The sequence below is a fragment of the Agelaius tricolor genome, unplaced genomic scaffold (assembly GCF_023055355.1).
Source record: "Agelaius tricolor isolate 1412-34295 unplaced genomic scaffold, bAgeTri1.0.p SCAF_25, whole genome shotgun sequence".
NCBI lineage: Eukaryota > Metazoa > Chordata > Aves > Passeriformes > Icteridae > Agelaius > Agelaius tricolor.
Window position 1 is genome coordinate 7,065,443 of NW_027269285.1, and position 26,383 is coordinate 7,091,825.

The 26,383-nt window shown below is 40.7% G+C and overlaps 1 protein-coding gene across 1 annotated transcript in view; it reads left to right on the forward strand.

Moving 5' to 3' along the window:
- Window positions 1–26,383, forward strand: part of RABEP1 (rabaptin, RAB GTPase binding effector protein 1) — a 48,024-nt gene that overhangs the window by 1,759 nt on the left and 19,882 nt on the right. The window contains exons 2-5 of the mRNA XM_071448012.1: window positions 16,720–16,848; window positions 18,739–18,942; window positions 20,147–20,307; window positions 25,644–25,757. Coding sequence (XP_071304113.1) covers window positions 16,720–16,848; window positions 18,739–18,942; window positions 20,147–20,307; window positions 25,644–25,757 — 608 coding nt within the window. The remainder of the gene's footprint in view (window positions 1–16,719; window positions 16,849–18,738; window positions 18,943–20,146; window positions 20,308–25,643; window positions 25,758–26,383) is intronic.

A 26,383-nucleotide genomic window follows, 5' to 3' on the forward strand; every position in this document is an offset into this window, starting at 1 on the left:
TTTTTATCCACTTTATTGTTCTCATTTGTGTTGCTTTTGTTTGTAAGTAATATACCAAAAGTGTGCCTTGAAAGTGTTCTATTTTAACGTGGAAAAAATCAAGAAATTAATTCTTTCATATCTTTAGTTGTGTGCACTGGATTTATTGCTTAAAGGAGTAGCATAACCTCCAATTTAAGATAACATATGACAAAATAAAACTGGATTAGTATGTTTCCCTAAGGAAAAATAATGGGTTTTTATAATTACTTATATTGATTATAAATAACTTATGCATTCTTTACTCATGCAAGACACATCCGCTACGATTCGTTTTGTGGAAAGCAAATATAAAACTACTACTTTTTCTGCTGTGGTAGAAATAACATATTGAAACAACATGAGAGGAATTAATGTAGAAATTGTTTTGTATTCTAAAGCCTGCACTGCAATGAAAATGGGCCCAAGAATAGGGGAAGGAATAGTGCAGAGAAATAGGAAAAGAATGGGCGTTGTGTCCTACCCTGGTTTGTACTTTGAATTGGTGGAGACATTAATAACCCTCTAATCCACCGTGTGGGGTAACAGAGTTTCTATATGATAAGAATCACAGGGAGGCTGAGGGCAGCCCTTGGCTGCTGCTGGAGCTTTGTGCTCTGTGCTGGGAGCTCATGATCTTGCCCTGTGCTGCAGGTAGGTAGGTGTGTGCTGCCTGCTGATCCTGGTCAAGGGGCTTTTTTTGGAGAGATTTTAATTTATGTGTGTTGTCTAGATTGCTTTACCACAGCTGTAATGTCTTATTTTTCAAAATATTTTTACTTTGAATATAATATTCAAAATTCAAACCTCCCAGGCTCCCTGGGTTTAGTTTGGATCTGGGTGCTTGCCATCTCTCAATGTAAGGTTGCCAAACAAAATGTGTTGGCATAGCTTTTCCCTATCAGAATTCTCAGGATTTAATTCTCCTTCTCATTTCTGGAAAACACTTCGATGAAGGAACTGCAGTAACATAAAACATTATTTCTTCAATACTAAAGTTAATTAGAATGATAGGCCAATTATTAAACTCTTCTTACTGCTCTAAACTTAAACCATTATTGCAATCAGACTGATAATTAGCATATCCATTGATATTGTTCAGTGATAAACTGTTAATGGCACAGTCTATCAAATATTTTAATAAGAACTTGCTGGCACAAGGAATTGATCCAGTATTGGAGTAACTTAGGCCAGTAAAAAGTGTCAGTCTGGGAGTGGTGGGAGGCAGTGCCAGCTCTCAGAGGAGAGGAACTGCTCAGCTGTAGATGGAAGATTGGAGGATGTTGCCATATTGATTTTGGTGCCACCAGCAGTCTGTGATCCCCATTGTGTCCCTGTGTCAATGATCCAGGATCCCAACAAGAGCTGGGACTTGCTGTCACTGTCACACACTCCAGGGACAAGCGTTGCTGGTGGAGAGGACAGGGATGTCACAGAGAAAATTCACTAACAAAACCTCAGGTGCTTTTATATTTCCACTTATTTTCCTTGTAAGTATATCACTTTTAAACAAAATTGAAGGATCTAAAAATGCTATTACTCATCTCCAAGCTAGTTGTGGTTTGTAGGGGACTGGCCATGAGTGCTGATGTTCAGCTCTGCCTTGTTGATGCAACTGTCAAATGTCAAACTCTTATCCCTTGGGGAGTAACTTCAAAATTGTTGGTACTTTCCAAGAGGCAAAAAAATTTCTTCCCTCACTTTCATTTTGCTTGGTCCTTGCTTTATTATTATTCAGTAATTACTGATATTATTACTATATTATTACTAATATTATAGCAATATTATTACTAATATACTAAAAATGCATTTTAATTAAAAGACAAGCATTCACACTTAATTTTTTTTAGGCTGTGTGTTTTTTTGTCATTTCAGTGGACAAATCTGGAATTTGGTTTCAAAAACAAAACAGACACCTTGAATGTACATGTTACTAAGGAAGTTTTGATCTGTTCAGCAGGTCAGTTTGCTCTGAAATGGGAATATCCACATTTGGGTGTCTGTTTTCCTGTTGAAGTAAAATTGCAAATCTCCTAATTTTGCAAAATACCCTGACCATGTCCTTTATCATTACCTGTTGATCTGCCAGAAGGCACAATGAATATGCTTTAACCTATGGACTGACTCTCTCTTGCATTTTGGACATTGGCAGATGTAAATTCTTTGCCCATTTTTATTGCTTCTTGGCCACTTCACCATTGTCATGGAGAAGATGGACTAAGTAATGTGTTTTCTTCCCTTCCTGGCCTGGTGCCTCTGGATGCTTAACTGCTTTCCCATAGCCCTTGGTGGGTGGACTGGATTCCCACTGTGAAACTAGTTTGTATGCACTCTCTTGAAAGTGATTGAAGAAGGAATTTTGTTTTAAAACTTTCAAGAAGCTAAACCAAACAATTTCTGTCAGTGTGGGAGTGGACCAAATCCCATAGGCTTCATTATGGGTGATGGTTGACTGGCAGACTTGCTGGGTTTTCACTCCAGGCATTTTATTAAAAAGTGCTTCTCAGATGTGAAGTTTTCTATCCTGAATTTAGGTATTTGAACTACACTCTTCTTAAAAAATACCAAATATGTAGTTAAAAAAAAAAAAAAAAAAGAAAAAGCCTGAGTTTGAGATTATGGTTTTACTCTGACTGAAGTTCTTCAAGGTAAGAACTGGTAACATTGATAAGCAACACTTGCTAACAAGGCTGCTATGAAAGACATTGTGTGTGTGTTTTTCAGAGGAACATCTTCTACATAAAAGGTCTGGTACTTCTCAGTGGTTCAGCCTTTACTTGCAGAGTTGATTTTAGTGTCTGATTTAGTAGTGGCTGCATTAATGGTATACTACACTCCACAAGTTATTCTATAAATAGGGTAAGCATTGTGTCATTTTAGTAATAGTATAGTCAGTTAAGCATGATGATGAATTATCTCTGGAAAAATTTAGATCATTTGATATTTTTCTGTAAATTGGCATAGGAAGAACAAGTGAGCAGTGTACCCTTGGTTAATATTTCTGTGCTATTCAGAAGGAGGAGGGGTTTTTACCTGGAAAGTACCTGAGAAAACTTCTGAGTTGTCCTGTTACTCTATAAGGAGTGTCTGTAGTACCCTAAGAGTGCAGAACTGCAGCATGACCACTGATATAATGAGGAATTGTGTGCATTTATTTTTTTTTTCCCCATTCTCCTTCTGTCAGCCACAACTCCCCTTGGTGTTCAGCTGACTTGTGGTGGTGCTTCCCTCCTTCCTGTTCCTATCCTCCACTTCTCTTCCCAGGCCTGGCTCCTTCAGTACAATGAAGAATAAAAGCTCTTGAATCACCTTTTATGTCTGTTTCCATCTCCTCTGGCAATTCCTGCTCCACACAGCCAAGCAGCAGAAACGTGGCCTTGCTTGCTCTTTGCTCTCAGGTTTTTGCTCCCTCCCTGGTCAAACACCCAGTCAGTCATTTGGCAGTGTCTTGGGCAACTGCTGCTCTTCAGCAGCTCCTCTGGTTTCCTCCTTCCCAGCCACCACCTCAGCTTCTTTAATATTGCTCTTCTTGCCTTTTGCAACCTCTGCTCTGGGGGTAACCCCTGGACCTTGCCCTGTTTTGGCTGCTCCAGGCCTTGCTCTGCTCTGTGGCATCACACCCATCCCTCTATTCTTCCTCTTCTGGAGAAACTTGCATGACTCTACAAACTTCCTTAGTGAAAAATGTCTTTTCCAAGCAATATGGCTCCCTAGATATGCTGAATCTTAGCTTTTTTACTTTTTTTAAAATACATTTTTCTTTATTTAAGAGCTCTCCAGGTTCTGTCACTCAGGAAGGAAGATCTCATTGTGCTTTATTCTTGGTATACAGAGCTACTTATCTGCTTTTCAGCCCTGCCTTATGCATGTTCAGGTTCTGAGTGGTTTTTCAGAACAGATTATACAATTTTGAGGCAGTGAACTTCAGTTACCTAATCACAAGGTTGGCTGACATCTAATTCTTTAATACCTTGGTATCTTTATAAACTGCAGTAGATAAGGGCCTCAGAGATTGCAAAAAATTCATTGTTGGAAGTTAACTTATGCCTCTTGGAAATAGAAATGTTCCATCTTTTGGCTATCAGAGCAGTTCTGAAAGTTGGTATCAGTTGAGAGGAGGACAGGAAACAGCAGAGCTGTGATCTGCTCATTTGGTTCTGTGTGCAGTTAAGGGCCCTGTCATGTGTGTCTGGCTGGGTTAGGAACTGAAAAATAACCAGAATCCTGGAGTGAAAAAAAAAAAGGCAGTCTGATTTTTAGTTACTTAATAAGCCAAAAGCACTTAATAAGCCTTACTGTGGTGAGTCACACTGAGAAGAAATTTAAATTTGGGTGGGATTTTATTAATATTTATCTTGTTGTATTTTGTGGTTTTTGAAAGTGTTTTTTGGTAGAGCTGTGGAGCAAAAATGCAATAACAGAAGTTATACATGACAAAGTGAATTGGAATCAATAACTGGAAGGCAATGGTGGCATTAACTGTGTATGCCAGAGGGAATAGCCTGGAGGTGAGAGGGAAGGATTACCTGGGGATCAAACCAAACCAGCATTGTCGATTATAATGGTCTTCCCATGCCTTTAAGCCACTGCCCTGAATAGACTGTGTGGTTTGTATTTTATCTTCTGCCAATACACGTTTTTAGCTTACAGATAATTACAACAAGATTTGCAGTGCTGTTTAAATGGCAACAAAGGAGAGGAATATGCACAACAAAAGGAGAAACACCTCTTTCACCGTTTTTGTAGGTGTTTCCTGTATAGCTGTTTATCCCCCACACCCTGCCTTGGTAGGGTAACTTTGTATTTGCATGGCTGGTCACCATTAAAATACTGCCCAACAGAAGTGATTTATTTTCATCTATGCTGCATCAGTGCTATGCAAAATGAGGAGGCAGCACCATGGTTGGTTGCTTTAAAAAAATAACAAAGCAGTAACTTGCAAACAGTAATGCAGATAAAACCACAGAGTATAATACAATCCTTACATCTGGGTGCTCAGTGCCGTTGCCTTAATCTACACAGGAAGAAACACAGAGGACTGCTAGAAGTTCTTGCTCAAGCAGTAAGTATTTTAACCATCTACAATAAATTTTCATGTCCAGTATCCTTTAAGAAAATTGTCTTTCCTAAGGCTTACAGGAGTTCATATTAGCCTCCCATTGACTTCAGGCACAAGAATTGGAACATTCATCTTACATTAACAGTAACCTGTGCCAAAATCCCTCTGATACATTTTATCTGTGGTGTTACCTGGTTTATTTTGGTGAAGTACAAAGCGTAAATTTGGCTCTGTTAATTCAGATCATCTGACAGGCTGGCATCTTTATGTCATATACTGCATCTTTTAAATTTTCTTTTAAAGATTGGTTTCAAGTAAGATTTTCTTAATTGCCAGCTTGCAATGTCTGTTTGTATCTTCTCCCATGTGAAATTAATGGGAAGGCAATTAGGCAAACTCTGGGTTCTATGCTTGAGTGACATTTCTAGCTGTGAAGATATTAGAGCTGTCTGTCTGGTCTTCACAGCTTCTGTTGGAGTCTCAGATGAAACTGGAGATAAAGATGTTAAATCTCCAACTGGTGCTTTAACTCCTGATGTTACAAAGTTAAATTTGTTGCAGGCACTGAGGATTACATTTAGCTGAGGATCCATCGGGAGGGGCTGTAATGGCCTGCTACAATGTCTAATCTAACTGTGTATTTGCTTTCCAGTAAGAGTAAATGCGAGCCTAATCTTATTGTGGGACAGGAATGTTTTCTGATGTATTTTTATCTTCAGCTCTAGGTTTTGTACCAGTCTAAGCACTTCTATACTGGAAACTGCAGTGCAGTGCAACTCTTTCAGCTGCATTTGTTCAAAACCTGAGTGTGTACAAACACTGGTGGGAAACCTGAGCTTTGGAATTTGCTTTCTAATACCAATTAAGTTTGTCAGCTTCCCCTGGAGAGTCTGAATAGAAATCAGGGTTTGAAAAAGGTCATTTATCACTTACAAATATCAGTCATCAAGTCTTTAAAAAGTAAGTTCTGCTGCATGACTACACCAATCTCAGTAGCCACAAGGGAGAGTGGGGGACAGAAGCAAGGCCAGTCTGTTTCTTTTGGCAGACAGCAAGCACTTAGGTTAAACTGATAATCACACTGTACCCATAGGCTGTGGTTTCATGTTGCAGCTGAGCCAGTCTAGAAGGTTGCTGCTGCTGAAAGAAGTGTTCCTGCTCTTTTCTTCCTGCTCCCACAGTCGTGTTTCCCTCATTGCCTTTGTGCCAGCTCTGCACATTGGACCCATCACTGAGCCCAGTTCAGCTCAGTCACCCAGCTGAGAACTACTCACTGCTGCATTCATTAGTTTAATTTAGTGGAAGACCTGATAAGCCTTAGAGCTGGCATAAAGGAAGGGTGTAGACCACACAGTAATAATATGAGAGTCCAAGGGTATCGCTCTGATGTTTTTTTCACAGTTTACTCTGGTCTGTGTGTTCATTGCCACGTGTGTGTCAGCTCTGCTCTGTGCTCAGCTGAGTGCTAGGTGTGGTCTGCTTTGGGCCTGGCTTGAGACCCACTCCCCTCCCACCCTCCAGCTTTTTCCAGTGTCACTTCTGATGCTGTCACTGCTGTCAAAAGCTCCCATAGCGTGGTGGGGGTAAAAGGCACATGTGCTCACAGTGAGGTGGGAGTGCTGAGTTACCCTGGCAGATGACCACCAGTACAGAAATTGATTTAAAATGATTGTAACTGCAGGCTTAGTCAAGCTTCTCCATTCTGTATTGCTTAAACCCCTGGAATATTTTAAATCATTTGAAAATTTCATGCTGGAGGAGGAGGATTTTCTTCCTTTTTAACTGTTCAGGAATTCATGTAGTTGATAAGTGGTAGCAAAAAATATGAATATATAGAATCTCAGCAGTATTTTCTGTCAAGAAACGAATTCTAGAGGCTTGGAGGAGTACTAGTCTGTTGTTCTCAGGGAACCTATTAAATTGCTGTCAAAACCTTGCTCCAAATAATAGGATCTGTATCCTGTTCCTTATCAAATAAAGATGTTAATTGTCTTTTCTTATTATTATTTGTTATACTATATTTATCATCACAATGTCTCCATACATATATCTAGCAACAGTCTTTTCCAGGCCATTTATTAAGATTTATAACCTTTAAGTGGCTACTCTACAGCACCATTTTTTCATGCCTACAACCTGCTGTTCTGGCAACTAAAATTTTAAAATTGCTATTTGTGGAAAGTAAGTTTTTACCTGTTCTCTTTCCCAGTTTATTCTCTGTATACCAATTTGAGTGGCCAGATTATGTAGCAAGGGATAGGGAACCACAGTGGGAAAGAAATCAGGTGTTGACTCCCTTTTGTGCTGCTTGTTCACATCCATAACTCATGAGTTGCTGCTGTTTCTGAAGTTTTTCTGGTACCTGTGAAATTACTGTATTGCTGTCTGGTAGTTGTGCATGTGGAAATAAGTTTCCATGCTCTTGTGGTTATTTCAACTTTTGAAAATGTCCATAAAGATGCCAATTTGCTTTAAATGGCAATATCCTCATACCTGTAGCAATGGTAAATTACAAAAGCCATTGCCTGTATCAATTTCACAAACATTGGCTTCTTTCTGGTTTCTTCCACATCACCTTCTTGGTCGAGCTATATTTCACTTTTGTTACCTGCCTTTGAATTTTTGAGCATGTTAGGTTATCATTAATTTGTTCTTTCTGCTCAGAAATTGGGAAGAAGAGTACCTGGGGTGGTCTGTAGCCTGAATGCTCTCAAAGCTGCACCTCAATTCTTGGCCCCATGACAAACAGCAAGACAGCACAAGATCTCAGACTAGTGGTGTCTGGGGGAATTTTGGAATTAATGTAATGGTTTTCTTTTATATATTAACTTACTATATCAAAGAGAACAATGCAGTAGGGTTGTTTTGTGTTGTTTTGTTGGCTGTTTTTTCCTGAGAGTTGAGTCATACTTTATTCCCATTTTTCTGCCTGAAGAGGACAGCCTTTAATAAATCTGTAGGCGAAGTGATAAACATATAATAAGGTGTCACAGGGATTTTTTTCCTCCCACTGCAAATGAGTCAGCAATTAAATTATCTTGAAAGAAAATCAGTCTGTTGTCTGGGTTTAGCAAATGTTTACATTTTAAGAGAACAGTTATATTAGTGGTGCTCAGAGTGCAAATTGTGTAGGGGGTCTCCTGTAAAATGAAATGCGTATCAGAATTTCCCCCTAAATGGCTCTCAATCTGAAATATTTTTATTTCATCAGAACAGCAGATTCCTGCTGGTTTACTAAAACAGACAATATCCTCAACTTAAATTTTCTTTTGCTGGGAAGACACACTGAAAACCTCAGTGTCAAGTGGTATTGCCACGTGTAATCCAGTTCTGGATATTTTGGTTATATCATACAAATGATGAGACGTGGTAGTGTGGAAAAACTTGGCAGAAATATTCCTGTATAAATACGAAGGCTCATTCATATTTTCAGTCCTGCTTTGGTCAGGAAGATTTATGTGAGTTGACATTTTTGGGGACTTGTTTTCAAATGCCGTGGAAGGGAATAGGTGGCTGTGCTGGAGGTCTGGTTCCAGGCTGGCGGAGCCTCCGTGCCTGCTTTAACCACCCTCTGTTGGTGTTTGTCTTGCAGGTAATGAGGAGGGACAGGCTGGTGAAATGAAAGGGGCAGGGACGGGTGTGAAGCGTTTGACAGCTGCATTGTCTGAGCTCAGATGTGTGAAATTCCCCGAGAGCTTTGCCGTGCCTGCAGGGTGTGGGGATCTACCTAGGCTGGCAGCGGTGGAATCCAGCTGTGAACCCTCTTGGAGAAATGTGCCCAATTCTTGGGGACTTCACCGTGCCCAGTTCCGTGCTGCCATCACGCTGCTCTTGTTTGCTCTAGCAGTGACTGGTCTGAGTAAATGCCCACAGCCTGTAGAGTAAATAACCCTCTTCATAAATCCAAGGAGACACTGAGCGGCTTTGGTTTGGTTTTTTGTTTGTTTTGTTCTGTTTTTCCAAATTGATCCTCCTGAAAAGAGCAGTTATAAAAAAGAAAAATTGTTAGAGCAAGGGGAACAAGATGCAAGCACTGATGGAGCAGGGAAAATGCTGGTGATTGTGATGAGATTGGTAACTCTGCTCTCTCCATTTTGTGTCACTGTAGATGAATTCAAAGTTCACCAGACTGTAGCTTGCTGTTGACTTTTGAAATACTCTGATATGCATTCAAGCTTAGCAACACTGTGTTTCTGAGGAGATTCACTGGTGGTAGCAGCAGGATACAGCCAAAATCCTTTCCATAGGATTCCATTAATGGTGTTGTCTGGTTGACTTTTCCAACTCTGTGATTCATCCACTGCTGCCCTATTTAAATTATTCAAATGATTGATAAAGCACAGAGTGTGGTTGATTTTCTTGGGGAAAAAATGCTAACCAATTGTGTTTTTCTGAAATTTCTTGACAAATTGTTCTCCTCACCAAAACATCAGTGGCAGAGATGAAATAGAGTGAAAACTAAGGATGGTAAAACTTTCTGTGCATTAAGTTGGGACTACTCTGGAGAAGACTGTGTGCACAGAACTGAGAGTTCTGATGGCAGCCCAGTAAAAGGAGAGAAGCAGCTACTCTGGTGAGCAGGGATGTACAAAAAGCCAGGCTATAATGATGGAGGTAGGGGACTGTCCTTGGGAAGAAATAATGCTTTTGGCAAATGAAAACAAACTGTTGGAAAAAAAATCAAGCTCACTTTTGTCAGCATAGATATCCATGTTTAAATGCATTCCCATGATACTTGATGTGAGTGAGCAGTGTTCCACTGCAGTCCAATGTGAATAATGGTTAACTAAGCATAAATTTAAAACTAGACTTAAGTTAACCTGGGGTCAGAATGACTAAGTGTATAGAAGTGCATTACTTGTCACATGAAGTGGGTTTACCAAACTGGAAGTCAGGTGTGATTTTCCTTTTCTGGGTGAAATGGAGTGTCATGAGATGGAGATCTGGATGTCAGGAAGCAGCTGCCTGCTTTTGTGTCCAGGAAAGAAGATGAAGGAGGCAGTAACAAAGCAAGGAAGTAGTTAACACATTGTGAGTGCTGTGAAAAGGGAGAAAAAATGGGAAGTGGAAGTGGAAAAAAAAATGGGGAAGGAGAAACTGTGTGTTGGCCTTCTTTTCCTTGTAGTTGTGCATAAAGATGTTTACTGTGCTGTTACACAGTAGGGGAAAACCTCTTAGTTGTTACTGCATGTGGCTGTTTATCTCTGCAGGTTTAGTTAAGCCATTTAAAGGACCTTTGTTTTCTCTCCCCTTTTTGCTTGTTCTCTTCTTGTGGCTGCCTCATCCCTGGGAGTGTCCAAGGCCAGGTTGGACAGGGCTTGGAGAAACCTCATCTAATGGAAGGTGTCCCTGCACAAGCTGGGGGTTTGTAATGAGATGATCTTTAAGGTCCCTTCCAGCCCAAACCATTCTGTGATTCTTGATTGTATTATAGAAGAGAGTCCTCCTATTTATTCAAACATTTAAATTTCTTCAGATTTTAATACTTAATTTAGTTATGGCTTTTCATTTTCTCTCTAAAATCCTTAATGTAGGATGTCACACAGTGTTTAACATAAAAAAAAGAAAAATAAAGAGTAGGAATAGGCACTACTGAGATTAGAGGCTATAGTGGAAAGATGTTTGTCATCAGCTTCAATTAAAAATAACATTACTTTAAAACTTTAATAATATATTGCAAACTTCCACTTGATGTTAATAGAGTATTTATTACATGTTTAGATGTTGGTAACATACAGTGCTTGGCTGAATATTTTTCATCCTGCACTTGCTGATTTACTGTAATAAATATAAAGCTTCTGTAACAGATATAATGCAGCAAGGCTCTGATCTGCATGGTGATACCTCCATTTGTCAGCAATACCGAGTTTTTATGGATTTGGCCTTAAATTGGTACTGGATTGTTTGCCTGTGAATGTTTAGTCAATAGAGAACAAATTGTGGATGTCAAATAACCTTCAGCTGCACAATCAGCCAGAAATGGCTGGATGAATGCAGCAGTGTCTGAAAGCTGCACTGCCCGAAAGGGGGAACTGCCTGAGCTCCTTCTGCAGAGCAGCTCAGTGCTGGGAGCAGGTGCTGTGCCAGGGCAGGGCTGTGGGGCAGAACCCCCTGCTTTTCCTTTTTCTGGGGCTGAATTCCAGGTGCTGTGCCAGGGCAGGGCTGTGGGGCAGAACCCCCTGCTTTTCCTTTTTCTGGGGCTGAACTCCAGGTGCTGTGCCAGGGCAGGGCTGTGGGGCAGAACCCCCTGCTTTTCCTTTTTCTGGGGCTGAACTCCAGGTGCTGTGCCAGGGCAGGGCTGTGGGGCAGAACCCCCTGCTTTTCCCTTTCTGGAGTTGAATTCTGGGTCCTGTGCCAGGGCTCAGCTGTGGGGCAGAACCCCCTGCTTTTCCTTTTTCTGGGGTTGAATTCTGGGTCCTGTGCCAGGGCTCAGCTGTGGGGCAGAACCCCCTGCTTTTCCTTTTTCTGGGGCTGAACTCCAGGTTCTGTGCCAGGGCAGGGCTCTGGGGCAGAACCCCCTGCTTTTCCCTTTCTGGGGCTGAGTTCCAGGTGCTGTGCCAGGGCTCAGCTGTGGGGCAGAACCCCCTGCTTTTCCTTTTTCTGATGTTGAGTTCCAGGTTCTGTGTCAGGGCAGGGCTGTGAGGCAGAACCCCCTGGTTTTCCCCTTTCTGGGGTTGAGTTCTCACCACACACAGTTTAACGCTCTGAAAGGGGACCTGTGACAATTGGAGGTGTTTGGTGCCACTCTGAAAAAGAAGGTGGCAAGTGAGAAGTCCGGGGTCATTCTCTGCCCTCAAATAAAACAAGCAAAGTGTGTGACCAGTGAGCTTGAGCCATTTGGCCCAGTAAATAAAATGCTTGATGCTTACAAGTGCAAGTTGGAGAAAAGCAAGTAATTCTTTTCTTCCTGGTTATTTTTTTCCCTCCAGTTTGATCTGCTGCTGTTGGATATCTGTATAAAAGAGCAGTCGTTCCTTGAAAAAAAGCAGCCCCATGTCTTAAGTCAGGAATTGCTTCTGTTTAACATGCTTGTTCAAAGAACCATTATCTATTCCTTTGCTCCTGAGTGCCTCATGCAAACACCTGGGGTTTATTGGGGGTTTATGTGGTTTAAATTGGGGTTTATTGTAAGACTCGGGGGGAGGTTGGTTGTCTTTTTTCATCAAATCCTGTTTGAGTACAATAAAGAAAAGCTTTTAGCAGTCCATATGAACGGTCTGGTGGCAGACTTAGATTAAAAGTTTATGAAGTAGCATAATTGTGGCTCCAGAATGATGTCATGATGGATGAAAATTAGTGCTCATAGAAAATAGTAGAAAGTTATAGTAGAAACTCATACTCATAGAAATAAGTATTTTCCATACTTCTGTCTCAAGCAATGATACCAACAAAAGAATTGTAGAAAATGACAGAAACTATGTATTTTTTTGTATCCAAAAAGTTGGTTGTACATGTAGGTTTTTTCTGCTCTGTTTTCATATTTCAGCTATGTTGGACTGGACTCTTGATCTCATGTTTGACTCTTTAAATATCAAGCAGAAAGCTCTATGGCATTAATTTTATAAATAGACCTGGTACTCAAAAATAGTCTTATTGATAATCAGCTTTGTCTGTCTTAGTTCTGGAACGATCGCTACATGTTTGTGTAACTGGAAACTGTCATAAATAAAATTCAACTCTTTTTGGAGCTGATCTGTGGAACAGCATATAAATAACTAGTCAGTAAGAAATGTATGTTTTTCCTGTGTTTTCCTAGAATTGGAATTTTGCTGTGCAGTGGGTTAAGAGAAAGCTGTAGCTTTTTCCACTAGAGTTTCTCTTCATGTATTGCAGCAGTTTCATGGTTCTCCTGCAAATCAATGAGTCTGCTCTGAAATGGATTTTGCTGCCCTTCTTTTGAGTTCTTCTCCCTGGTTAAGGCACCTGATGACATTCACTGTGCTTTGCTGTAATGTCAGTGCTCCACAGGAGATGGGGATCCCTGTGTCTGACCTGAGTGTCTCTGCAAAATCTGTGTTGCTAGCTAGAAATAAAGTTACGGATTTAATTGGCATCTATAATGTTGTCATCTGTAGCATTTTTAGCCTAATAATCTGTGAAAAACCACTATTTTAAATTGTTGGCCAGAAGGATTTCTTGTTAGGATTTTTTTAGTTTGGCTATCAATTTTAATTTCAAGTTTTCTCAGTGCTATTTCCAAAGCTAAGAAATCGATAGGATTTTTGGGGGTTTCTTTAGGGTTTTTGTTTATTTCTTGATGACTTTGGGCCCTAAATAGGGAATTAGGTCTTCTGTGAGGAAATCCAGAGCGTTTTGTGAGGAAATCCAGAGTGTTCTGTGCCGGTGCTGCCCCTGGCTCCGGTGGCAGCGGGCAGGGCTCCAGCAGCGCTGCCCATCTCGGCTGTGTTTGCTCTGCCCCATACCTGGTTAAACATTGATGGCAGCCCAGGCAGTGCTGCCTGTAAATAGATGGCTTGCTTTGGGGCTGCCTTTAAGTTGATAGCAATTTAAGTTTTCTTTTTCAGCTCTCTTATAAGCCTGGGGTGAGTTGGACCTAAATTCAGAGTGCGAATTAAGTGATAAATAACAAAGGCCTAATTGGAAATCTATGGATGAGCCCATTTGCTGCCATTGACTCCAGTGCATGTCCAGGTGGACTCTAATCTGTGCCATGGAGCCCGAGGGTACCTGTGCCTGGGGCTTGGGATCACACTTGTGTTTTGGGAAGTGACTATATGGCTTTTGTAGAAATTATACCTCTGAAGAAGAAAATAATTTCTTTGTAAACCTAATCACTTAAAAGAAAGGTGGTAGTTGATAGGGTGTCTCAGAAAATAAACTTTATTTCACTTTTACTTCTAATGCAGGTGCATTTGAGGGGGTTGATGCTGACCTATAAAGCCTGTTGTCCTCAAGTTTGTGCCTTGTCTCACTGCAGTGGGGATGTGCTGAGGTCTGTCCTGAGCTGTATATGTAGCACAGGTGGTAAAACCACTTTAAACTTAGTATAGAATTGAAAGAACAATGTTACTGCACAGTTGCAGTGATGGATGACCTGCAGTTGAGATCTTAAAGTGCTTGTTATTTTGAATGCCTGCAGCTGGCCCTGACAGCTGCCAGAGCTCAGTTGTGGAGGGGGTTGATTATTTAGTTATTTATTTATTACTTTTTAGACATAACTGCCAGGCTGTAGAGAGGGGAGAATACTGTAAAAAATGTAAATATTTAAATTTCATTTCCTTCTTGGTGACTCTGCCTTCCCTCTTTCTGTTTGGGCAGGAAGATTTCAAAAGGATGAGTCTGTTGTTTCCCCAGCTGAAAGCACTTGAACATTCTGCTCTTGGGGTGTCCTCTTGCCCTTCCAACCTCAGCAGAGGCAGCTCACACCTTCAGAAGAAGTACAGCTTGGTTGCTTTGCACTTTCTGATGGGAGCAGCAGCACAGCTGCTGCTGTCTCTCTGCTGAAGGAAGATGGAAAGGGAATTAAGTAAACAAGGAATGCTCGAGTCATCTTTGAGGGCAGGAGAGTTGAGTCTACAGTTGATTTAACTTTCAGGATTACTAACTGTAGAATGAAACAGTTTATTTGTGTGGTCTTCAAAAGAGTGTGTGCAAGGTGAATGATGTCCAGATTCCTCCTTGTTGAGCTGGAATGTGTGCTGGAGGCTGCAGGGTGGTACCTGTGGATGCAGAGCTGCCTGGCTGGTGCTGGCACGCAGCTCCCTGAGGCTCCAGTGCCTGCAGGAGTTTCCCTTGAGGAGCTGAAGCTGAGCTCAAGCCCAGCTCCTTGGGGCCAGCACAGCTCTCGGTGGGATGGTGCAGCAGGAGGTGCCACAGTGGCTGCAGGCTCTGCACAGGACTGTGGGGAGTGGAAGCACAGGCAAACCCCTTCCCTTTGCAAGACTTCAGCAAGAGATCAAAGGCAACCCTTTAACCTTGGGAAGCGTTTTTCCTACCCAGACCTGGTTCCACGGTGTTTCATCCCTGGTTTTGATCCAGACACTCTCTGAACTCACTTGAAGCTTTGCTCTCAATGTCTTTGCTGCAGATTCCTTTCATTTTCTGGAGAACACTCCTGTGCAGTTGGTTTTGAACTATCCACATAAGGATCTATCACATAAGGAACTAACCCCCCTCTCTGCTGGCCATAAAAACCTATGTGTTTGTATTTAAAGTGATTAAAACCCCCCCAAAATTAGGATTTTTTTTTAAAAAGCGACATTAAAATTTCATGAGTCCTGTATCTGCATTTCTCTTTTATTCAGTACAGAGCTGAAGAGATTAGGTGCTATATTTTGTAACACCATAAGCTCTTATAACCAGCAATCAGTAAAACATACCTGTGTTCTTAGAAGCTCCTTTTGTTTGTGTCTGCTCTTCCTCTACGTCATCTGGTACCAAAAATAACTGACCCCATCTCAATGGCATTGCCCAGCCAGTGTTTTACACTGAGAGCTGACTCCAGCTGTTTGTGAGCCTGCATGTTTGATGCTGAAGTTGTGTAGCCTTTGGAGTGTTTTCACTACTTGAATGTGGTGGGAAGTGTTGGATGGGATACACAAACACCTCTGATGGATCAATATTTTGTGTATCTAGTCTGTGCTATATAGAGGCTGTAGCTGAAGTGATTCACTTTGCACAGCAGAGTTGGAACATGCCCACAAAATGCTTTTGCAGAACACACAGAGACTCATATAGAAGAACATTTTTTCCCCAGTGCATTGCAGCAGGGAGATGTGTTTTGTTCTGATTCATCAGTCTTTTCTATTTCATATTTGAATTCTGAGGTGTGCAAGGTGAAACTGCCACCTAGAGCAGAACTTGAGGTGCAAAGAAGTTGATATTGCACATGCAGATAGGTTGGTGGTTGTAGGGGGTCTTTATAGCATCATAAAATGGTATAATATGGGGGGTTTTCAATAATAAGCATGTTATAACAATCTTTGTAGGCTTCCTACTCTTCCTTCTTTTGTTGTACCACCAGATGAAGGGCTGATGTGGTAAATTATGGAAAACAGTGATGTATGTGCCCCCTTGAGGATTTTCACCTGCTGGAAATGAGGAGAGTTTGATCTTACAATCAATTAATTCTCTGTAGGTTGTGGTCATCTTCTGGCAAACTTCCCCAGATGTAATCTGGTTCATCCTTTGGTTAACATGCAGGACTGGATTGATGATGGCACCTGATTTTGAGCTCACAGGGTTTCTTTCCTGTGCTTTGCCCTTAGCTGAGCTGCTGTCACTTTGCTTTCTTTGACCTCAGCCTCTGAGCACTTGGTGCTTTATTGCTCAGCCCTCACACACTTCCCAGGGGAAAAAACCATCACCAGAATTATTTCTATTTCTATTTCTACCTTCATTGTACCAAATTGTGGCTTTCTTTGGAAGATTGTCTTCTGCAGAACTCCCTGCCACATTCCCTCTAGTTCCCTAGAGATCTTTAATTAAAATCTGGTGTTACAGTTTAAAGAAAACCTACCTTCCTTTGTTCCTTACAGGACTGGCTAGTTTTCCTCATTATCATGGAGCAGAGCTAATAAGTAAAGATATTTTAAAAGGAGTAAGCCCCAAACCTCAGCCTTGCAGAATGGGATGTCTGGGTAACTGTTAGTGACGTACCTTATCTTCTGCTTTATTTTTAGATGCTCTTCTACAACGGGTAGCAGAATTGGAAAAGGTCAATGCAGAATTTCTGCGCACAAAGCAGCAACTTGAGCAAGAATTTAATCAAAAGAGAGCAAAATTTAAGGAGTTATACCTGGCTAAGGAAGGTAAGTTCTTAGTTCTCTGAATTATTCTAAAATTTATTGGACTTCATCTTCAAATAATCCCTGTACGGAGCATAGTCTTTTAGACAGTTATAATAAGAATGTAAGAGATTCAATAGGTGACTATTGAGCATTCTAGAATGAACTTTAGAATTAAATTTAAAGATTTGCTTTGTGGAAAGGAACTAAAGCAACTTGATGTCCATGCAGAAATACCACTAGTGAGTTTTAATACTAATTTCCTGAATTCAGAGTGTGCTCTCTGAGCAGAAGCTGACCTGGTAAATGGGAAGACATAGCCTGGGTGCTGTGCTTTTTCTACTCTGTGGCCTTTTTTTTAATGTAGCATTTATTTGTCTTAAATTTCCATCTGAGGTAGGCTGTAAGCAGGCAAACCTTATAAAAGTTTTAATACCAGCCAAGGGCATCTATTTCAATAACACAATTTATAGGAAAATTTAAATCATATGAGCTCAAATATCTGATGAAGGATCAGAGAGTAGAGATAGCTGTTCTGTGAGCCAGATTGATTTATCTAATTCTGATGATTTTCCTGTCTTTAACATATGAAAGCAGAGCCAAAACACAATGCATTAAGACTGTGGCTGCTGTATAAGCTTATGAGAGCAGAAATACAAAGGCATAATGAAGATTGGATCATACAGCAAGCCTATTTCCATGTGTTTCTAAGGCTGGATGAAAGGAAGTTTAAGATACAAGACACTACTGATGATATCAGCAATAATCCTCCCATTTTGGTACAGTCAAAGAATACAAAATAAATTGTGATAGGGGAAGAAAAAAACACCCCAACTTTCACAGCTACTGAAGTGAAAGGACACCAGAGGAGAATATACAAGTAATTACTTTTCTTTTGTTTACACCCACCAAAGGTTTTCCCCCTGTCTCCAAGACCCTCTCCTAAATGTTCATTGGAGCTGTTTAGACCCATCTTTAATACTGTCATTTGAAAATTGAGAATATTAATGCTACAGAGTCTTGTTTTTCTTTACACAAGGATTAATGTCCTTTTAAGTATTTGATTAGCTCTGGGTTCCATATTCTCTATCAGGATGAGAGCACCAGGATTGATTTAGCTTTTTGGCCCTGAGGGAAGTACATGGATATAGCTTGGTGTTGGTTGTGTGCTGGCCAGATGTTTCTGCTAAAAGGGATTGCCATTGAAGCAGGCTATATGGGCATAAAACACATATTTTGTATTAGTGCTTTTGGAATTAATTATATAATATATGTCTTCCAGAACTGTCTATTTCAGATTAGCTGAGAATTCAGGAGGATAATATGAAGTTAGTTTAATTTCTGTTTATATTTGCAACAATTAGAGAAGTCATAGCTGTTCCGTTGAATGTATCCCTTTTATTTGTAGAAGCTCAGTTTTACCAAAGTCTTTGGTAAAGAGGAAATTAGGCTGCATATTCTTCTTGTTTGGTCTCTGCAAAGTGGTCACAGAGTGTTTCTGTTCAAGAAATATGAAGTGTTCCCTCCAAATTGAGAACCAAGTTGGTCCCAGAAATGGGGGTAAAACTGTTTTCCAGTCTGTTCATGCCTTTTCCAGATTCATTACCAGAATGAGTTAAATAAGAACTGATGAAAAGCACAGTTCACTTTCATCAGGTATATTGATCCTAGTTATATCTAGTGTCTGCTTTGTGTCTCCATCCATAAGATGCTTCTTTAATAAAAGGCAAGGGCAAGCAAAGTCAAGAAAAAGCATTCCCTGAAGACACCTGCCAACATTTGTTCGGTCATTACAGGTAGATGTTTTAATACCAGTGCTTCCTTCACTCCCTTCTGCTCTTTGCCATAGCAACTGGGGCTACACTTCAGGTTGAACTCCTGAATGCAGCTAAATGTATGCAATGCTCCTTTCAGAGGACCTGAAGAGGCAGAATGCAGTGCTGCAGGCAGCCCAGGATGACCTGGGCCAGCTGCGCACGCAGCTGATGGAGGCCCACGCCGAGATGGAGAACATCAAGGCCATCGCCACAGTGTCAGAGACCACCAAGCAGGAGGCCATCGATGAGGTCAAGAGGCAGTGGCAAGAAGAAGTGGCTTCCCTCCAGGCCATCATGAAAGGTAACAACCAGGCAAGCTGTGCTGAGATCAGCCACCCTGATTTTTATAAGGATTTGTGCCTGCCCTTCCTCAGAGTATGGGTAATTGTTAGGGCTTGGGAAAGCTGCAGAAGGGCTGGATGAAGTGTAGTTCTCAGGGTTGTGAGAGGGAGCTTGATGGGTTTTTTATTGTCAGTTTGAGGACAGAATTTAGAATTCATGGCCATGGGAACCTCATGTATATGCAAAGCATTTTTGAGGGACTATGAATGTGATCCTTCATCCTTCCACAAAGATAAGTATGATGTCTGTAATTTGACAAGTCTGCAAACAGCTTTAAGCTGCCAGCATGATTCTCTTTTTTCCTTTCTGTGTGAACACAGTTCTGCTCTCACACAGTCAAGTGTCCCTCCAGTACTCACATGGGCCTTCCCCCAGGGTATTGACTGCACATGCTGCTCTCTCAGTCCTGAGTGGTTTTTTTCAGATAGTTCTCATCTATTCCTTGTTATATTTGCACATTGCACAGCTGTTGACATTTCCGAGACAAAGGAAATGAACACAAGGATATGAACTGGGAATAGACTATTGCCACAAATGTGTTTTCTTAAAGGTTCACAGACAGGATCACACTATCCTGAGCCTAGAGCCTGTCAGCTGTGGGCAGTTTTTCCATCACCTCATTGTGCTTTTCACCCAGAACAGACAAACCTTCATGTATATTGAGTACACAAATGTCTGTTTATTTATGATCTACACAGATACATGAGCCTAGATTAAGGCTCAGCTGTGCCAGCTGCTGTCCCTGTGTAAACAGGCAGCTCCTGAGCTGAGAGGGGTGGTGTGAATCCTGAGGAAATGGAAGCTGTGTGAGAAGTTTGAATTTCTTTGCATTTTGGAGTACCTTTTAAGGGCTCTAGTCATTTGTTTGGATGATGTACTTGTGTACTGCTAAGTAGGATATTAGTCATGTACATTACCTTGAAATTAGGAATTGCACAGTTCTTGGGAATTGTTTCTCTCTGTTCTGTTGATGGTACTAATTGAAATTTAGTTTCAGTTCTTTTACTTATGTATTTGGGTTTTGGGGCAGGAGTCTGAGGGAAGGGAGAGTTGTCCTAGTTTTGATTAATTATAGTAAATCATTGAGTGGTTGGAGATGGACTTCCTAAAGCCCTGTTCTTTAACTTACATTGAAAAGAAGTTTTGAAAATGCTGTTTTCTAGAGACTGTCCGTGACTATGAGCTGCAGTATCACCACAGGATGGAGCAGGAGCGAGCTCAGTGGAGCCAGTACCGAGAGAACATGGAGAGGGAAATTGCAGAGCTGAGGAGGAGACTGTCTGAAGGCCAGGAGGAGGAAAACCTAGAAAATGAAATGAAAAAGGTACATTGGAAAGGAGTTCCTCAGTTTCTGTTTGAGGATAGGCCCGTGGGGTCAGGCAGGGGTTCATTCCTATGGCTGCTGTAATTCCTCAGCAGTTCACACAGCCTGGTGCTGCCAGCCTTTGTTCATGGAAGTCATCATGACCTAATCCATTTAAAGCCCTAAAAGCTTTGTTCCTAATTATGTGCATTCAGTGAGAGAATTGCACCTGAGAAGATGGTAAAGTTTAGCCTTCAGCTTGTAAAAACAGGCAGCCTTGTCAAGGCTCTTGTCATGATGTCAAATGAGCACAAGTGGAACCACCTTTAGATTTTTCTGGCCTGACAGTAAACTGCAGTATAAAGTTTGCTTTACACCTCTTTACTTTTGCTTCTTTTTCCAGCTCTTAAAAACTTAAAGTGCCCATTAAAACTTCAGAGTATCTAAGATGTCTTTCCTCTTTCTCTAAAGTAAGCCATGTTTGTGCATCACAGTTCTGCTGCCTCCCTATGAAGTACAGAATCTTGCTTCACAAAACAACAGGCTCTAGATGATGAAAAATAATTGCTCTGGAGTATGGACAGATGTTGTTGTAGTTGTACAAAGATCTGACACTAAGAAAACTTCATAGATGAAGTAGATTGAGATGCCTTGTCTTGAGGTTGAATTTTCTTTTTATTTTTTTGTTGAGGTTGAAAATTTAATGTGTTTCAGACAGGAAGGAAATTGAACCTGTCATAATAGATCAGTGCATTATAAAAATCTTTGTGTATCTTATTGTAATAACTTGCATTTTCATGAATTTCTCATCTCAGCAGGCTTACCTTAGTCCTCAAGGTGTTCTAACACAAATTTAAAGTAGTGACTGAAATTCAATAAAGTAGGTTAACATCTTCTAATCTGCCACATCACTACCTGTCCCTGTTCCTGCTTGCTGTCTGCAGAAGAAATGCAGTAAGGAATACCACAAACATTCCACATGAGAAACATTTTAGCTATTTTTACTGTGTTGTAGCAGCAATCAGTGTTAGTGTTGCAAAATGGAATACTTTTTCTGAGACCTAGGAAGAGGTTCCTGACTATTGGTAGTTGTAGTTGATTTATTGCTGTGGGACTGCTCTTCATGGAGCCCTGATTTCAAAGGTAAGAGTCAGGGTAAAGCCTCTTCTAATCCCACTGCAACTGTAAGACATTTACTGTTTTTAAGAAAAGGTTTCAGTCTTATTAAGGACAAAAATACTTTGGTTGAAGCTGAATGGAGGTTCAAAGCTGGATCAGTGAGTCTTGTAGAAACAACCCAGAGGATGCAGAGTTCACAGTGTAAAAGCCCTGGCATTGCATTCCCAACTACCTGCCAAGAAGCACTTCCAGAGAATAATCTCTCTCAACTGATTCATATTTTAAATCTGAAATTACAGATTGTGTAAGTTGAAATTGCAAGCTGCTGACATGACAGCACAGCTCACCTAAACTCAGTGGCTTTAGCAGAGAAGTTCAGCTTAGCAGATAAATAGCATTTTCAACTATAGTCCTTTAAAAGGGAATTAAATATCCCTAAAGGAAAAGGTGATCAGTTTATTAATCTCTGGGAACAGGAGTTTGGAAAGCTTTCTAGGCCTGTAAAGCAGAGGAACATGTACCTTATGTAATAGTAGGGGGAGGGGGAAATCTGGTTTTCAGAGTGCAGCTTGAAATAATTGCTTAAACTGCTTTGCATGAGGTTCTAATCTTCTTTGTTATTATTAAACCTGTGAGGTTTTTCCTCAAGGAGACTAAGAATTAGATCAAAATTAGGAAGAGGACGTTCAATTTTACCTAAAAACAAACAAGCAAATCCCAAGCCCATAAAAAGGTTTGCTTGGGCAGCAAAATAATGAATATTCATGTGTCAGCAGCCAGTGTGAAAAGAGGAACTTTCTTGATCACTTGGGATGTGTTATTTGAAGACTTGTGATCAATTCCTCATGCAAAATGGCATTTGCAGCCAGCAATGCTTATACTCCATCTTTATTTGTTCTTTTGTCAGAAAGAGCTTGTCTGGTGGAGCACATGCTCTTGTTTGCTTCTCCATGTAAATACATTTCAGGTTGCAAATTGCTGATTTCTGTAGAGAATTTGTCTGTTCTGTGATTTTTGTATCATAAACCAATGATTTCTAAGAAATCATTTTCTAAGAAAACCTTGTAAATTTGTCTTCTTAATCTCCCTTCCCAGCTCAAAAAAGGTGCATACCTTGACCTAATGATTAACATGCTCACCTAGTGATTAATCTTTTAGAAAACTTGGCAGTGATTTATAAAAATCTGTTTTCCTGTTGGGTTGTAGTACCAGATAGGTCTGGGTTTTTTGTGTTTTCACAGCAGCTAAAAGCAATCTATCACAGCAGCTGGTACTTCCCTGCTGGGGAATGACTGGGCTGATTCTGGACATGGGGATGAGCTGTCCCCAAACTTTGGCCACTGGCAAAATATGACTTGGCTTTTTTTTTTTAATTTTATTTAAGTCAGACCTCATTTTCTGTTCAGGAAAGGATCTGTTTTGCTGTTGGAGCTGTGATGAATATAAATACTCTTCTCAGCACAGTTGTGTCAAACTCAGTAACAGAAGTCTGCAGAGCAGGTATTTTGTGTACAGAGAGAGCAGGAAAGTACAAAGCTCCTGTTAGGAATTGTGCTTATTAGTCAGGAGAGGGGAAATTGGAAAGGAAGAGTAATCAGATTTCTGTGACAGAGTTGGCCATAAAATCTGATATACAGTAAGCTATTTTTGTTGGTAATGGTGAAGAACAGTGGGATAAATTTAGAGGAGTTTTAAATGGTTTAGTCCTACTTTAAAGAAAAATCTTCAAATTGTATCTGTGTGTTTTCCACTTGTCTCGTTTTTAAGGAACAAAGGTATAATGTTACCTGGGATTTCTCCAGTCAGATATTTGTTCCTCTGAAAATGACTTGGACTCATTTTTAGCAATATCTCTCCATGGAGTCATTTTCCTGCTGTGGTCTGCAGGTCCCTCTGTGTTCTGCAGCCCCTGTGCTGGGGGAAGCAGGTTTGGCTGGGGCAGAAGTGGTTTGGGTGCTTGGTTTTTGGTTAAGGAATGAGTAAAGATGAGCTGATCACATGTAATACTGTGGCAGTTGACAGCCAAGTTAAGTTTATTAAAAAGTTAAAAGGAAATAAACATTTTAAGGATCACACCTCTGGAAGAGTCTGACTAACACCTCTTAGCACAGGAAATTTGGTGCTGTGGCACCTCTTGCCACAAGTGACAATATCTTTAAGTGGCATTTTTCAACACTACAGATATTCTCCTTTTAATAAAAGGTTGAGTGGAGCTTTAACCTCGATTTTTGGAGTCTCAGTAATTCTGCTTTATGTCCAGAAGCAGACCCAGGGCCCAGCACTCCTTTTGATAGCAGAGAGAGGCTGTCTGGAGTGTTTAGCTCAAGATCACACTGACCTTTAATAGGGATCCTTACAATATGTTGCAACCACAGTGTCAAACTTCAGCTCTGTTTACCAAGCAGTAAAAGCTGGAGTAATTTTTCTGTATGTGAAATGTGATACAGTTTTGTCTTTCCAGTTGTTCACAGTCTGGTTTTGCTTTCAGAGAACTTTCTGACTGTTTCTCTGAACTGCTTGGTTCCTACACAGGCACATTTGTTGCTCTGTATTCTGTGGTGAGCCATGTGAAACCAGGCTGGCAGTGAAATATTGCTGCAGTTATCCTGAATAATTAGAAAAGAATGTTCAATTCATTCCATTAAATGAATAGAACTGATATGATAAATGAAATATAAAGCAATGCCTGAAGTGGAACTCCTGCTCCCATTTGTTTGAAAAATGTGACTGTTGAGTTGCTGGCTGCAAGCACCAGGGTCTGGGTGTGTGTGACAGTCACATGTCCCTGGTATTGAATTCACTGCCAAGTGACATCCCTTGCTTTCCTCACAGCTTTTATTGGTACTTCAGCAGTGACAAATGTAGCTGAAATAAATTAAATGTAAAGACATTTAATTTAGTGTTGTGTTCAGAATTTTCTGTAAAGCTTTAAAATTGTAGTGCTTATATAATTGACAGGTATTGCAATAACATTTTATTTTGTCTATTAATTTTAAGTTAGAAAACTTCAGTGACTAAAAATATTTTCTATTTCTCTTCCTGAAAGTCTTGCTCAGAGTACAGTTGTCAATAAGCTCACCAGAAATTGAAAGTCAAATGAGTAACCTCTAAAACCTGCATTCTAGTCTAGTTTCAAAACCAGACATGAGTGTTATCATTTACTGTCTGTCTTTGCTGATGAGCTTATGAAAGGTGCCATCCTTTGAAACTCCAGCTTTGGGGCACAGCTCCCTGCCCTCCTCCCCTGCTGAGTTCTTCCAGTAGAAGACAGAGAACAGCTGAGCTTTCTGAGCCTGATGCACAAAGCCAGCCCAAATTAGAATGCTGGAATTCTCTGTGCCTTGGAGAGTTTCACTGCAGCAAGTATTTGAGTGTTCTGCTGGCTCCTGGGGAGTCTGTGGGAGCTGCTCCTTTCACTTGGAAAGTCTGCAGTGCATCCCTGAAGGAAAGGCAGAGCATTTAAGAAATGGGGATGTCAAGGCCACACATTAATGTGCAGTTCTGCTTTTGAACCCTGAATGCTATTTCTCATCTTAATTCTTGCTATTTTTACCAGTTTTCCCCTTTTTTTCCCCCCCTTTCCTTGAAACAGTCCTCTAATTCTGCTGCTCTTTGATCTTCTCAGAACTGCTTTTTGAAAGAAATCATGGGATAAATTGTCTATATATAGTTAGAAATATTCAGTACAGTAACACCAAAACCTGATGCTGCATCAGTAGTAATGTAAAGTTGAAAAATGATCTTCTAGAAGAGAACTGAGCTACACTAGGCATTACTGTGCAGCTCCATTTGCTTTTAACTTTTTGAGTAAGTAACTGCATGATCAGTACCTCATCATGCACTTCTTTTGGGTTTTTTCATATGTGCTGTGTGGCAGCAGGTTGTGGGACAGTTAGGCCTTTAATAAAGTGCACATTGTTTTAAATGCTTGATCCATACATTTTCTCCCAGGCATCAAGAGGGATAGATTTGCTAACATTCTCTTTTAAAACAGATACTTGTGGCTTAACCCATACATAGATTTAAAATTTAGTTGCCTTCTGTTAAATGGAGTAATATCAGCCCATTGTCACAGAGATGGCTGCTGAACTGAATAAATAGCAGTAAGATGAGCATTGAAAGTGGAAGTTTAGTCAGCTTTTTTTTGTTGATGTAGAAATTTTCTCCAAATGTCTTCAGTAGTGGGAACTGGTGTGAAAATTCTGATGATGCATTACAATTTATTGTCTGAACTTCAGGCTCAGGAAGATGCCGAGAAGCTGCGCTCGGTTGTGATGCCCATGGAGAAAGAGATTGCAGCCCTTAAGGAGAAACTGGCAGAAGCTGAAGAAAAAATAAAAGCAGCATCAGAGGTGAGGTGGAGCTCTAACTGGATCCTGATTTATGTCTTGCAGCATGCTAGTTTGATGCAGACAAGTCAAATTTTATAAGAGAGAAAAAGGTGTCTTGGGAAACTCTTCTGGAGCTCAAATATCATGTTTGGCCTAAATATATTTTTGCATCTTTTAGTTTTGAGAGTTGCACTGTGTGTGTGTGTGTGAGATCTGGGTTTAGAATAAATTGCACAGCTCCAGATCTACTAATAATAGAAAAAGCTCTAAAAAATACCTGCTTTGCTCTTCTCCCAGCCACCTGGCCTCTGGGTTATTGGCACACTTGGAGCCACGAAGTCAGACTTTCCCATTTGAAAGGCTTAAAGGGCAGCAGATGGAAGGTTTGGTGTCCTAGGGCAGGAAAGCTGTGCCCAGCATCAGTGGCAGTCACAGCCCAAGGCTGTCCTGAGCCCTGGCTTGGCGTTGGCGTGTCCCGTGCTGTGCTGAGGGAGATGAGCAGCAGCTCTCTGCAGCCACTTAGGAATTGCCTGGAGGCTTTGGTTTTCTCTAAGATAAAACCTCCTGTGATTTTCTGACTCAGCAAACTGTAAAACTGAATAGTGCCATAAAGAAATCTTTCCATTTGTTCCTTGTTCCAAAATGGA